The 12980-nt window shown below is 38.4% G+C and overlaps 1 protein-coding gene and 1 long non-coding RNA gene across 3 annotated transcripts; both read left to right on the forward strand.

Moving 5' to 3' along the window:
* The first annotated feature begins 1227 nt into the window (after positions 1 to 1227).
* LOC123728155 (uncharacterized) lies at positions 1228 to 12188 on the forward strand. Of its 2 annotated transcripts, XM_082963449.1 has the most exons (3): positions 1228 to 1494; positions 8789 to 9003; positions 10120 to 12188. In XM_082963449.1, the coding sequence occupies exons 2-3, from the start codon at positions 8967 to 8969 to the stop codon at positions 11016 to 11018; spliced, it is 936 nt and encodes a 311-aa protein (XP_082819575.1). In that variant the 5' UTR covers positions 1228 to 1494; positions 8789 to 8966; the 3' UTR covers positions 11019 to 12188. The 2 variants fall into 2 exon arrangements, with proteins under 2 accessions (XP_082819575.1, XP_045554829.2); XM_045698873.2 differs by lacking the exon at positions 8789 to 9003.
* LOC123728156 (uncharacterized) lies at positions 1505 to 4086 on the forward strand. Its single transcript, XR_014381084.1, has 3 exons — positions 1505 to 2567; positions 3212 to 3342; positions 3514 to 4086. It is a non-coding gene; the product is annotated as an uncharacterized LOC123728156 (long non-coding RNA).
* Positions 12189 to 12980: the final 792 nt, after the last annotated feature.

Raw genomic sequence — 12980 nt, forward strand, 5'->3', positions numbered from 1 at the left:
ACATAGACTTGAAATGGCCACTTTAATAATAGAACACTAGTCACTTTACTCATGTTTAATGTTTACATACTGCTTTACTCATCTCATGTGTATATACTGTATTCTATTCTACTGTATTTTAGTCTATGCCACTCTGACATTGCACATCTTAATATTTATATATTCCTTAATTCCATTATTTTACTTTTAGGTTGTGTGTATTGTTGTGAATTGTTAGATGTTACTGCACGGTTGGAGCTAGAAACACATGCACCACAATAACATCTGCTAAACATGTGTATGTGACAAATAACATTAAAACTGTGGATGGAAATGTGGCTACTGTGTATGAGACATTCACACAGGAGGAATCTTACAAGTGTCTTTCAAATGCTTAAGTGCCAAAAGTGCATTGAATAGTCTTTAGAGAATACAAACTAAGAAGAAACGAAATAGGCTAAGTGATGATTGCTTCAAAGCAAAGGCTTAAGCAGACACATGGAGAGAATGTACGGGAACATGATTTTGCCCTGTGTAGGGAAGGGCATCAGACAGACAAGTTACTATTGTTCATAGATTTTAACTTGATTATATTAGTCTCCTTTTATAACTTTCCATGTGAACCCTGCCAGGCAATCACTGCACAATATCTGTCAAATAATTGGTCCAACTATAGTGATATAATTATATCTTGATCTGATGAAATCCACATTGATGCAAGCTGTAACCGAGTCTAGCTCAAACGGTCACTTAAACTGGTGTGTTTTTCCCCCTATTTATTATTTTTATTTTTTTATATAAAAAAAAATTATTGATATTTTTTTTTTTTAAGTGTAATATATATATATATATATATATATATATATATATATATCTTAAAAAATAACCCCAGCCCCCCATCTCCGCAGGAGGTCTTTTGCCTTTTGGTAGGCCATAGTTGTAAATAGGAATTTGTTCTTAACTTAACTGACTTGCCTAGTTAAATAAAGGTTAAATAAATAAAAAATGAGTATTTTCATCCTTGTAAGTCATAAAACATTTTATGGAAAAGTTATGGAATGATTTCTTGAAGAGTGGGCATCCTGTTTTTAAAAAACTAAACAATAATCACATGACTTCAAGAGATCCGTGTGTTTTCTAACTAGTATAAAATGTTGATAATTCAATTTTTGCTTTTATTGTTAATTTTACAGTTTCACATAACATTACTCTTACTTTGAAGGATTAAAAAAACTTGCCCCGGAAGTTCTTCATTACTCTTGTAGGCTTCATGGGTGACAGAACACAACACAAGCTAGCCATTGGCATTATCTGAAAAGAAAATGTCTAAATTGGAGTTGTTGAGAGTGATTTTTAACCAACGATGTACAGGCGCTGCGGAGGAGATATTCAGAGCCGTTGCAAAAACGATATCAGAGTACCAGGACAACGTTTATCTATCGAAAGAGGACAACCGACGTCTACAGGGGCTGCTTGACATCATCCTGAAACCTGAGATAAAGTTGTATAGAGCAGGTGTGTTACTTTCTCAGTATTCAACATAAATGTTATACACATTTGCATTGTTGAGGATTTAATTCAGTGGAGCAGGAAGCTAGCCTGACGTGGCTAGAAAACCTATGTGCCTACAGCTAGCAAACCCGGCAGCCATGTTGCAGTTGCACACGATCAGGGGTTGTCACTAGTTACCACAGCCACACAACCAATCGGCTCTATCGTAAACATTTATGGTATTAATTTAAGGTTAGGTATAAGGTTAGCATTGGGTTAGGGTTAAAAACCTATTTTAAGAAGATAAATTGTAGAATAGGCGGTGTTTCTGACTTTGAAACAGAGACTGTGGAGTATGTATTGCAACAGTGTGGGCAGTATCAGTGGGAGAGGTTGCGATCTAGAATGAGGGAGAAGGGGAAACAGGAAATGAGTTTAACCAGTATATTGAGTAGAACATCCTTAGATATAGTCTCAAATATTTTATATTTTTTTAAGAACAATGGAGCTGACAGGTAGGTTTTAGTTTCACCCTGTCACTGGCCCACACTCCAGGACAGTAGGTGGCGGTAATGCACCACAACGTTAGATGCCAAGATAAACCACACCAAATAAGACGTTTATGACTGGCTGTGGTAACTAGTGACGCAACTATGGCTGGGGACATCTTCATTACGCCAATTCTGTTGCAAAACAGTTATTAAACAGAAGCGAATGTAACGGGAAGAACCTACAGACGAAGAACCATATATGTGACATTTTTCAACCAAAAAAAAGAGATATACATGAAAAATCATTATTGGACCCCCTTTTTCTATAGTGAACCGGTTTCACAAGCTTTCCACGCGCTAATTAACAATATTTTTACATTTAAAGATAGGCTCTCGTGGAATAACCGTTTATGTGCACCACTCAGAATGGACGGACAAGCGCACAACTTTTCTGTTGCTGATGAAAATCGCCGAAATGTGGGAAAGAAACGTAAAACAAAACTAAAAGAATGGAAAGACAGGCAAAGGAAGATCTTACGGGATGTGGGAAAACCCTATACAAATCGTAAGGGTCAAGAAAAAAATGGGAAAAGCTGTCCAAAAGAGGTATGTGGAAGAACCGTATATCAAACAATCAAGCTAGCTAGCTATAGAGTACAGTAACTAACATTAATGTTCTGTAACTATAGAGAAAACATATTAGCTAAAGTTCGTTGGCTACTAACTTATACACTATCGTTACAAATGTTATTGCTAGATTATAGAAGAAACATAGCTAGCTACTTTTTCTCCATCCACCGGATGATTCGACATGGCTACAGTAGCTAGCTAGTTATATGTAACGTTACACTGTATCCTGCAGGGAAGAGCGTGTTTGTTCCACGACGTGCAGAAAGGATTGTGGAAAGTTGACTGATGAGCGCAAGCTGCATCTGTTCAACACTTTCTACACTGTCCCATACGAGAAACAACAAGCGTTGATTCTCTCCGGCTTAGAACAGGTTAGAAATAGGACAAAACTCCTATTATTATAATAGCTATATTGAACACTTGCATAGTTTAACTTTGACAGTAATGATACGTACATTAACGTTAACTCTAAAAGTGCAGTGTTACACAATGGTGCAATACAAACTCATTCTGTGTATAGGTTGGGAGTGTGTGAAAGATGGACGTCCTGATCAAGCAATACCCCGAATGTGCTACGGTATATTAAATTCTGAATTTATCATTGTCAATTTTTATTGCAGCATGAGGATACAAAGGAGAACAAACGACGGAAACAAACCTTCAAATACCATGTACAGCAAGCAGCCAGAGATTTAATGTGTGCAAGGTCACTTTCATGTCTGTGTTCCAGCTAACCAACAGCCGTCTTCAGGCAAGTGAAAATATGAATTAATGTCTATATGAATATCAATTACAAACATATTGTATTCTAACATCCCATCAACATGCAACATGTTGTTCTAACAATAAAATATCCTAATGCTTGACTGTGAAAGTTGTTTATTGATGTCAGGAACTTAAAATGTTTCTGTTGTAATTTCAGTTGAGGATCCTTGGAATCTGTACGCCAGACAGAGCCACAGTCTATTTGAGGGATGGAAATCGTGGCTCATCTCCAAACCAAAACAAGGAGCTACACCTCAACCTCCCTATTTTGCAAGCCACTACCCTAGAGCATATGAGAGTCCTCTGCCCATCAAAAAAAAAACAAGTACCAAAATCTGATGACCATGCTCAACTACTTGCCAGCTGCTGCACGCTCTTTTTATAAATCACTGCAGAGTGAATCATTTGTTGTTAAACCAAGCTACATAATGAACCGTTTTTTCAGTGAGTTTATGATCCCCTGAACCTGTATAGTATGATGAATCTGAATACATTTCAGAAGACATGTCACCCCTACTGTAGGAAATTAAATGTATAGTAGGTGTTTTCTATGTGAATCAATTTGTGTATGATTTCAACCAGCACAATATAGTGAATTAATTTAATTTTAAGATGTTGTTCCTAGTGTAGAAAATGTTATGTACAATGTGTTCTGTTGAGAATGATTTTGTGTGTGATCATTTGAACCTTTTTTGAATCTGAATGAATTAAAAACAAACAAGTCATCACATACAGTATGTGAGTATTCATTTGATCTTGATTCCCTTGTTTTATTCATTACAATATACAGTACATCTCTCTGTCACCACATTTAGCATCAACTCTAAGCAGTTAATACTTATTTACTGCTGTCACCTCAGTACAGAAGGACATTTCTTGCCTTTAGCATGGGTTTAGCGCAATTCAAAACTTAATTGCTGATCATAGTGTTATACGCAAAGAGAATGGTTTTCTGAACGTTTTGTAATATTGACCTTAGGGACCTGCATAATGGATATGCATATTGGCACATCACATTGATCCATATTTGATATGTACAAGTTGGGCTTCTTTTGATTGAATTAATTTAATTGTATTCTATTTTTGTAGTTATTCTATGGTATGTTCACATTGAGGGCTTCATTTTAAATGAGACTAAGATTTTGAGACTAAGATTTCATGACTCAACTTTTAAGAGAAGTCATCAGTGCTAAAGTTGATAGACCACCTTTAAATGAACCTCCATACAAATGAATTAACTACATATTGCATTTAAGTTATTTACATGAAGGGCATCTGTACTTAAAACATATCAGGTGTTAAAAAAGGACATCTTACAAGTGTCATGCAACATGTCACATATACTGTTCTTCCACAAACTGAAATCATCACTGGAGATATACTGTTCTTCCACAAACTGAAATCATCACTGGAGATATACTGTTCTTCCACAAACTGAAATCATCACTGGAGATATACTGTTCTTCCACAAACTGAAATCATCACTGGAGATATACTGTTCTTCCACAAACTGAAATCATCACTGGAGATATACTGTTCTTCCACATTCTAAAAATTAAAACGGCAATAAAAAAAGTATTTTTTGAAATAACAAAAAAATATCAATTGTTGGAAGATATGAGTATGGTGAATTATTTGTCAACCATAAAACACCTAATGTGGTACACACAATTGATAATATAAAAATAACTGAATAATATCTTAAAATGGAAAAAATGTCACATATATGGTTCTTCGTTTGGTTCTTAAAAACGGTGAACGGTTTCCATAATGAAAACGCCGCAGATATACTGTATGAGGAGATGCTTGTCTTCTCCCTAACAATTGGATTTGATGTCCACAGAGCAGAACGGCGGGCTGTCAAGCTCATGCCTGTTCCTCTCTTTGGATTGGTGGATATATCTCGTTATTTGAATACTTTTTTGAATATTTGACGAAGGGTGTTGAAGTCAATGGACTGTATTCAATGCAGAATGAGATGCTATGCTATCCTCATGAATATGCATTGAAGTCTTGAATTTCAACAGGGACAACTCTGATATAAAGTGTTTTTTCTCAAAGTTACCAGGATGTCAGTGCATCATATTTATATCAGTGGCACCACATGTATTAAGGTATGTGTTTCTTATCATTCCATTTACTCCATTCCAGCCAATATTATTAGCGGTCCTCCACCCACCAGCCTCCTGTGGTACACCTGTAATAACCTAAGTGTTACAAAACTTTTATATTACATTTGACATTTTAGTAATTTAGCAGACGCTCTTATCCAGAGCGACTTACAGTAGTGAAAACATACATTTCATTTTCATTTCATGCATTTTTTGTGGGAATCGAACCCACAACCCTGGTGTTGCACACACCATGCTCTACCAACTGAGCCACAGGGAAGGCGATAATATATATTTTTTTAAAAGCCTAATTTATCAAAATGGCAATACATTTTTATCTTGACAAAATTCCACACTCATTGCCCCCCATGCAAAAACTGCTCACTTGCGTAATAATTAATGACCTGCTTAATGTGGACAGATTTGGGGTGGAGTAAACCCTCTCGCTTCACCTCTTCCCCTCTGCCATGACTCCACTAGCAGCCTGCCTCTGCATCATTTCTAGCCTGAACAGCTGCTAGTAGTCGCTGTTTCTGTCTTTTGACGTTCCAGCTATCGTTTCAACAGACATTGTGCATTGGCTAGCACACTGATTTCCCTGCTACCAGTGAATACATTAAACATCCTCCATTCAGGTTGCAAAATATGCGGGTGTCCTCCTTACTAACTTAAAATGGATAGAGGCAAAAAAACAAAAACGGACAGAACATGCCTCCTGTCTTAATGAAACACTTTTCCAGTTAATAGCCAAATCAACTGAAATCAACACAATTATTGGATTTAGGGCTGTCCCTGACAACAACAAAAAATATTGGTTGACCGAGTGTATCTTTTTTTATATATAGACACCCCATGTGTTTTAATAAAATCAACTATATGCATTGAGCTTGTCTGATGCTTTAAGCTTACGATTTCATGCCTCGAGGGCGACATAGATCGAGATAACCAGAAGAACTTAACCTGACCCAACTATTCTCCTCCAGCTCCTGCCATTACTCTCCTGAAGTTGCCGGTAATAGGCTACACGAGGAGTAGGCAACCTTTCTCATGTGGAATGACCATTTATCTTACCATTTCAGCAGATCTGTGTGCCAGTTATGGTTTTCATATGCACATTTTCATGAAACAGTTGAATTTGAATTTATAATAACGTCTTCATATCTTAATCATTGTCATGTAGTTAATCAAAATTCTATCCAAATGAAAATGATACTTTTTAGGTTTGTAACGTCTATTGCCATTGCCAACTATGTAAAAATTGCCTACATAAAGCCATCAAATAAAAATATTGCAGCCTGCAGGTAAAAAATATCCTGATAAAAATAAATATCCTATAAATCACATTGGCTACATTTGGCCTGTTTGCAACAAACTTGAAACATTGTATTAATTGGGTCCAGCTGGAAGCTTGCTACTTGCAACATTGTATAAAATATAGTGAGCTCGGGACAGACACAGCTGTAGGCTATTTGCGCAAGTGATAAGAAGCAGTGGTTGACTTGGACAGAAGCTCATCAGAGCTGAGTACGACACCCTCAAATTTTCAACCGCTTGAGCTACTGTTCCTCTTATAGAATATTAGCTCAAAGGTATTGTGGAGCTCCTGCACCTAAATATAAACAGTACCATGACCCAAAATGAGTAGCGGAACCTATTTCAGTCCAAGTCAAGCACTAATAAGAAGCCTATTTGTATGACGTTTCCACTGGATCAGAGCATGACATTTTCCCCTTTCACGCCGAGTGGTTATCGAAAGAGAGAGAGCTGGAAAGATTTTATTGTAAAAGACTTTTAGTTTGCTTGCTGTTTGAGGTGAAGAAAACATTACTTTGAGAAGCTCCACAGGTCATTCGTGGTGGTGCATTAAGCCAGTCAGAAATACTTTCAGATCCCCAACTGGGCACCTTTCTATGCCTACATTTGCACGCAGGCCAGGTAGCCTATAGGGCGACTTCCATGCGTGCACATCCTTACTCAACATTGACAGCAGCACTTCAAACAAAACACAGTGACTAAATTGACAGAACTCAAATGGAATTCAATTAACCAAAACTTGTTTCTCACAAGTGTAGTATAGGTTGTGCACTGTGCAAACAATGTGTCCACTCTGACAATGAGAACAGGAAGACTGGAATAATAATATTGAATGCATTAAAATAAATGACCGTAAACCAAAGTAAAACATTGAAGATTAGTAATTATAAGAATGAATGGTAAATGTACTACTGGTGATATACACTACCGGTCAAAAGTTTTAGAACACCTACTCATTCAAGACTTTTTTTTCTTTATTTGTACTATTTTCTACATTGTAGAATAATAGTGACAACATCAAACCTATGAAATAACACATGGAATAGTAACCAAAAAAGTGTTAAACAAATCAAAATAAATGTTGATTCTTCAAAGTAGCCACCTTTTGCCTTGATGACAGCTTTGCACACTCTTGGCATTCTTTCAACCAGCTTCATGAGGTAGTCACCTGGAATGCATTTCAATTAACAGGTGTGCCTTGTTAATTTGTGGAATGTCTTTCCTTAATGTGTTTGAGCCAATCAGTTGTGTTGTGACAAGGTAGGGGTGGTATACAGAAGATAGCCCTATTTGGTAAAAGACCAAGTCCATATTATGGCAAGAACAGCTCAAATAAGCAAAGAGAAACGACAGTCCATCATTACTTTAAGACATGAAGGTCAGTCAATACGGAAAATTAAAAGTTTCATCAAGTGCAGTCGCAAAACCATCAAGCGGTATGATGAAACTGGCTCTTATGAGGACAGTCACTTAAGGAAGACCCAGAGTTACACCTGCTGCAGAGGATAAGTTCATTACAGTTAGTGGCCTCAGAAATTGCAGCCCAAATAAATGCTTCAAAGTTCAAGTAACAGACACATCTCAGCATCAACTGTTCAGAGGAGACTGTGTGAATCAGGCCTTCAGGGTTGAATTGCTGCAAAGAAACCACTACTAAAGGACACCAATAAGAAGAAGAGACTTGCTTGGGCCAAGATACATGAGCAATGGACATTCGACCGGTGGAAATCTGTCCTTTGGTCTGGAGTCCAAATTGGAGATTTTGGGTTTCAACCGCCGTGTCTTTGTGAGACGGGGTGTGGGTGAAGGGGATTATCTCTGCATGTGTATTTCCCACCATAAAGCATGGAAGACGAGGTGTTATGGTGTGGGGGTGCTTTGCTGTTGACACTGACTGTGATTTATTTACAATTCAAGACACACTTAACCAGCATGGTAACCACAGCATTATGCAGCAATATGCCATCTGGTTTGCACTTAGTCCCACTATCATTTGTTTTTCAACAGGACAATGACCCAACACACCTCCAGGCTGTGTAAGGTCTATTTGACCAAGAAGGAGAGTGGTGGAGTGCTGCATCAGATGACCTGGCCTCCACAATCACCCAACCTCAATCCAATTGAGATGGTTTGAGATGAGTCAGACCACAGAGTGAAGGAAAAGCAGCCAACAAGTGCTCAGCATATGTGGGAACTCCTAGACTGTTGGAAAAGTATTCCAGGTGAAGCTGGTTGAGAGAATACCAAGAGTGTGCAAAGCTGTCATCAAGGCAAAGGGTGGCTACTTTGAAGAGTCTAAAATATATTTTGATTGAACAGTTTTGGTTACTACATGATTCCATATGTGTTATTTCATAGTTTTGATGTCTTCACTATTATTCTACAATGTAGAAAATAGTACAAATAAAGAAAAACCCTTGAACGTGTAGGTGTTCTAAAACTTTTGACCGGTAGTGTATGTAATGGGGAATTGATATACACTAACAATCAAAAGCAAACAATTCACACAATGAAGTTATGAAACAATGAATGTGCACAAATTGCCGGGAGAGAGCGCATTCTGGAGAGCGAAGTGCATTGTGCATCTGGGCGCATGTTCAATCTGACGTTTGCATTGGCCATGCAGCATTTACGGGGATATGACCTCAGCAGAAGTCAGGGCATTCATACTTCTTGCGCTTCACAGAGCAGTGCGGAGATGTTGTCAAGGAAGTGAGTTTGTGTTTATACAGGATGTACCACCCCCACCAACTGTCAACCAATCATGTCAATGCGGAGCTATACAGAGCCCTCCGCATTGTTACAAAATTTGGGAGGCGCATGGCGATGCGGTACAGAGCTCGATTTGGCCTCTGCATGACCTCTGCGTCCACACCCTCCATATGGAGTCTCCGACCACATTTTCAAATCAAGCATAGATTGGCTTTAGTCTAGGCCTCCGCAATGGATTAGTTCACAGAGATGGGCGCAGATATATATTTGTTACTGCTCGACTAAAACAATCTCGGTCGACCAACAGCCTAACGACCAAACAATCGACCAGTCGATTAATTGGGGTCAGCCCTAATTTGATTTGACATTGCACAGTTGCCTATCACTTCCATAGATGTTTTGCTAGTTGTGGCTTAAGTTAGCCAATGTTTGTAGTGGCTGTTTAAAGATTTATAGACTACTTTCAAGGTGAAGAACCAACTAGTATTACATCGTAAAAGGTTGAACTTATCCTTAAACAGGGACCCCAGAATTTGTCTACACTGTCAGTTGAGGATGAAACACTGCCTGACATAAGACAATGCATCAGCTTATAAATCTAACTCATCTTTTCTCCTTCCCTTCAGATTTTGAGCAGTTCATTGTCTCTGAAGTGGAGTTTCCCCCTGAGCAGCAGCACTTTGAACAAGAGTGGAGCCCCGATCTGGGGCAAGATGACTGGAACCCCATACAGATTAAAGAGGAACAGGAGGAATTCAGGATCATCCAGGAGGAGGAAGACTCTGTATTCACTCCTGCCTGGGTGAAAAGTGACTATGATCAGTACCCAACTCAGTCCTCACAAACCCAAAGTGAAGAATACAAAAACAGAACAAAACCTAAACCAACCAGTGGCTCTCGGCCCCAGGCCAAGTCGAGGAGGACACAGGCAGAAAAGGGAAAAAGCTTTATCAGCTCCAAGGGTAGAAAATCAATGGATCTGAAATCACCAGTGCAAAGGAAGTGTCAGACAGAAAATAAATCATTTTGCTGTAGTGATTGTGGTGAACGTTTCACTCAGATGGGAAAACTGAATTCTCATAGGATCATGATACACTCCGGAGGTAATCAGTTTCGCTGTGATGAATGTGGCAAATGTTTTGCTCAGTGGGGATATCTGGATTCTCATATGAGGATTCACACAAGGGTGAATTGTGGCAAAGTATTCACTCAGTCTGACCGCTTCAAACCCTCCTTGACCACTTTGAAGGATCACACAGGAGAGAAGTGTTATTGCTGTGGTGAATGTGGCAAATATTTTTCTAATGCTGGGTCCCTGAATTATCATAGGAGGTCGCACACAGAGGAGAAATCGCATCGCTGCCATGATTGTGGCAAATGTTTTTTTAAATTTAGGGATCTGAATATTCACAGGAGGATTCACACAGGGGAGAAACGTTTTCGCTGCCAGTTCTGTGGAAAATGTTATAATCAGCACACTTCTCTAAGTTATCACATGAAGAATCACACAGGAGACATCTTATAACTCTCATTGTGGCAAATATTTTTGTCATAAAGGTAATCTGACAGTGCATATGAGGATTCACACGAGGGAAATCAGATAATTGTTGCTATAGTAGCAGATCTTTAAGCACTGGCAGTCACAAGTGCATATGAGGATAATCAGATGAGCAATAAACTATTTTGCTGTCAGGATTGTTGTAAATGGTTCACTCCTTCCAATCTAAATCGTCTTGGGAGACGGAGGGGAGGAACCACATTAATACCATGACTGGCAAATCTTACACAACTGCCTTTCATTTGACACTGCGTATGAGACATTCACACAGGGGAGGAATCTTCCACGTTTTCTGTAGAAAATGCTTTAGTGCCAGAAGTGCGTTGAATTGTCATCGGAGAACACACAGCGAAGAACAACCTTCAAAGCCTGAAAGGGTCACCTGAGGACATGATTGAATAACCTTTACTCTGGTAGTCCTGAAGCCTGATTCTCTATTCAAATCACATTTTATTGGTCACATACACATATTTAGCAGATGTTATTGCGGGTGTAGCGAAATGCTTGTGTTCCTAGCTCCAACAGTGCAGTAGTATCTAACAGTTAAAAAAAATGCCCTGGGGGGTAAGAAACAGGATCCAATTCGGGAAAGTTGTGATGCTGGGGCTTTACCGCCGCTCTGATATCCAAAAGTACTTTCCGGCTGTATGTAATAACACAAAACGTTCTGGGCCAGTAATTTAAGAAATAACACACAAAAAAACAAAATACTGCAAAGTTACTTAGCTAGAAGCAAAGCTGCCATGTCTGTCGGCACCATCTACGCATAACTATTAAAGGCCATAATCAGGACATATTCTGCTTAACTTGTCATTTTCCATTCTGTATTGGCTGTAATTTTCATTAAGTGTGAAGCTGTATTTTCCCACTGAGAACAGCACTTGTATGGTTAATTGTGTAGCCTGTCTCTTCCAGAAACCATTTAGTGCGTTTCATTGTTCAGTATCACCCATCGTCTATAATGATGCACGTATGTCTCATTCAGAATTAATATTCTTGTCACTCCGAATAATAATTTGCCTTTGAGCCATTTTCCATTTTAGCAGTTGTATCTTGAAGAGGTTGCTGACTTTGTGCAGAGTGATCTCCCAGTAGGTCTCTACTGTTTGCAACATTAAATACTTTTTCTGAACTTGATGACCACCACCTGATTTGTCTCTTTTCACACTGAAAATCTTCATTGGAGCATTTCAGCAGTGGGGTCAGTAAGAGAGGGTCTCAGTCGTGAACTTTTTTGGAGTGGAAGAAGGCTGACTTGGTGATTTACTTCCCAAAAGATTCAATCAATATCATGAATGAACAGCATTAGGTCAAAATGAATGAGAAATACTCTTGGACATAAAGAAGGCAATATTATCTGGAAAGTATGCATTTTGAACGTACAAACCGGAATCCCTGTTTTTGATAACGTGAAAACAGAATTTGAACCAGAGCTGTGAGTTTCCTACAATACTCTGTACTGTTTAATAATTACATAATTCAAATCAAAGATTTGTGGCTCCCTTGCGCGCACTGAATACATTTTGTTCAACCCCAGAAAACACACCCACTTGAGCGGCAGGCTGAATCGATCAGGTAATTTGTTCAATAATTTTTTTCTGTTCATGTATCTAAAGCAAACCCTTTAAATACTGTGTACCTTTAATTTAAATTTGATCGGCACAACACTAATCTAGCCTACGGAGAATGCGTTCAGAATATGGAGATCAATGAAAGATAGCCATCAAAACATGAATATTTGTCTCTGTTTCAGTTCCCACGGGTACATTTTTTTTTTTTTAACTGATATTACACATTTATCGTAAGGTAAGTATTCATGAATCCTAGGTTACTTCCAGGAAAAATAGGGTTGGAGAGCTTTTATGCGTAAAAGAAAACTAATGAGTGTACATTATTAGAGCACTGATCATGGAACTATGTGACAATAAG

This window comes from Salmo salar, chromosome 17, assembly GCF_965601325.2.
Source record: "Salmo salar chromosome 17, fSalSal1, whole genome shotgun sequence".
Lineage (NCBI taxonomy): Eukaryota > Metazoa > Chordata > Actinopteri > Salmoniformes > Salmonidae > Salmo > Salmo salar.

Excerpts from the sequence above, each read along its gene's own strand:
- LOC123728155 (XM_045698873.2), top strand. The coding sequence starts at position 1,302 with ATGTCTAAATTGGAGTTGTTGAGAGTGATTTTTAACCAACGATGTACA. Across the intron at positions 1,495-10,119 it reads GATAAAGTTGTATAGAGCAG|ATTTTGAGCAGTTCATTGTC; the intron begins GTGTGTTACTTT and ends CCTTCCCTTCAG.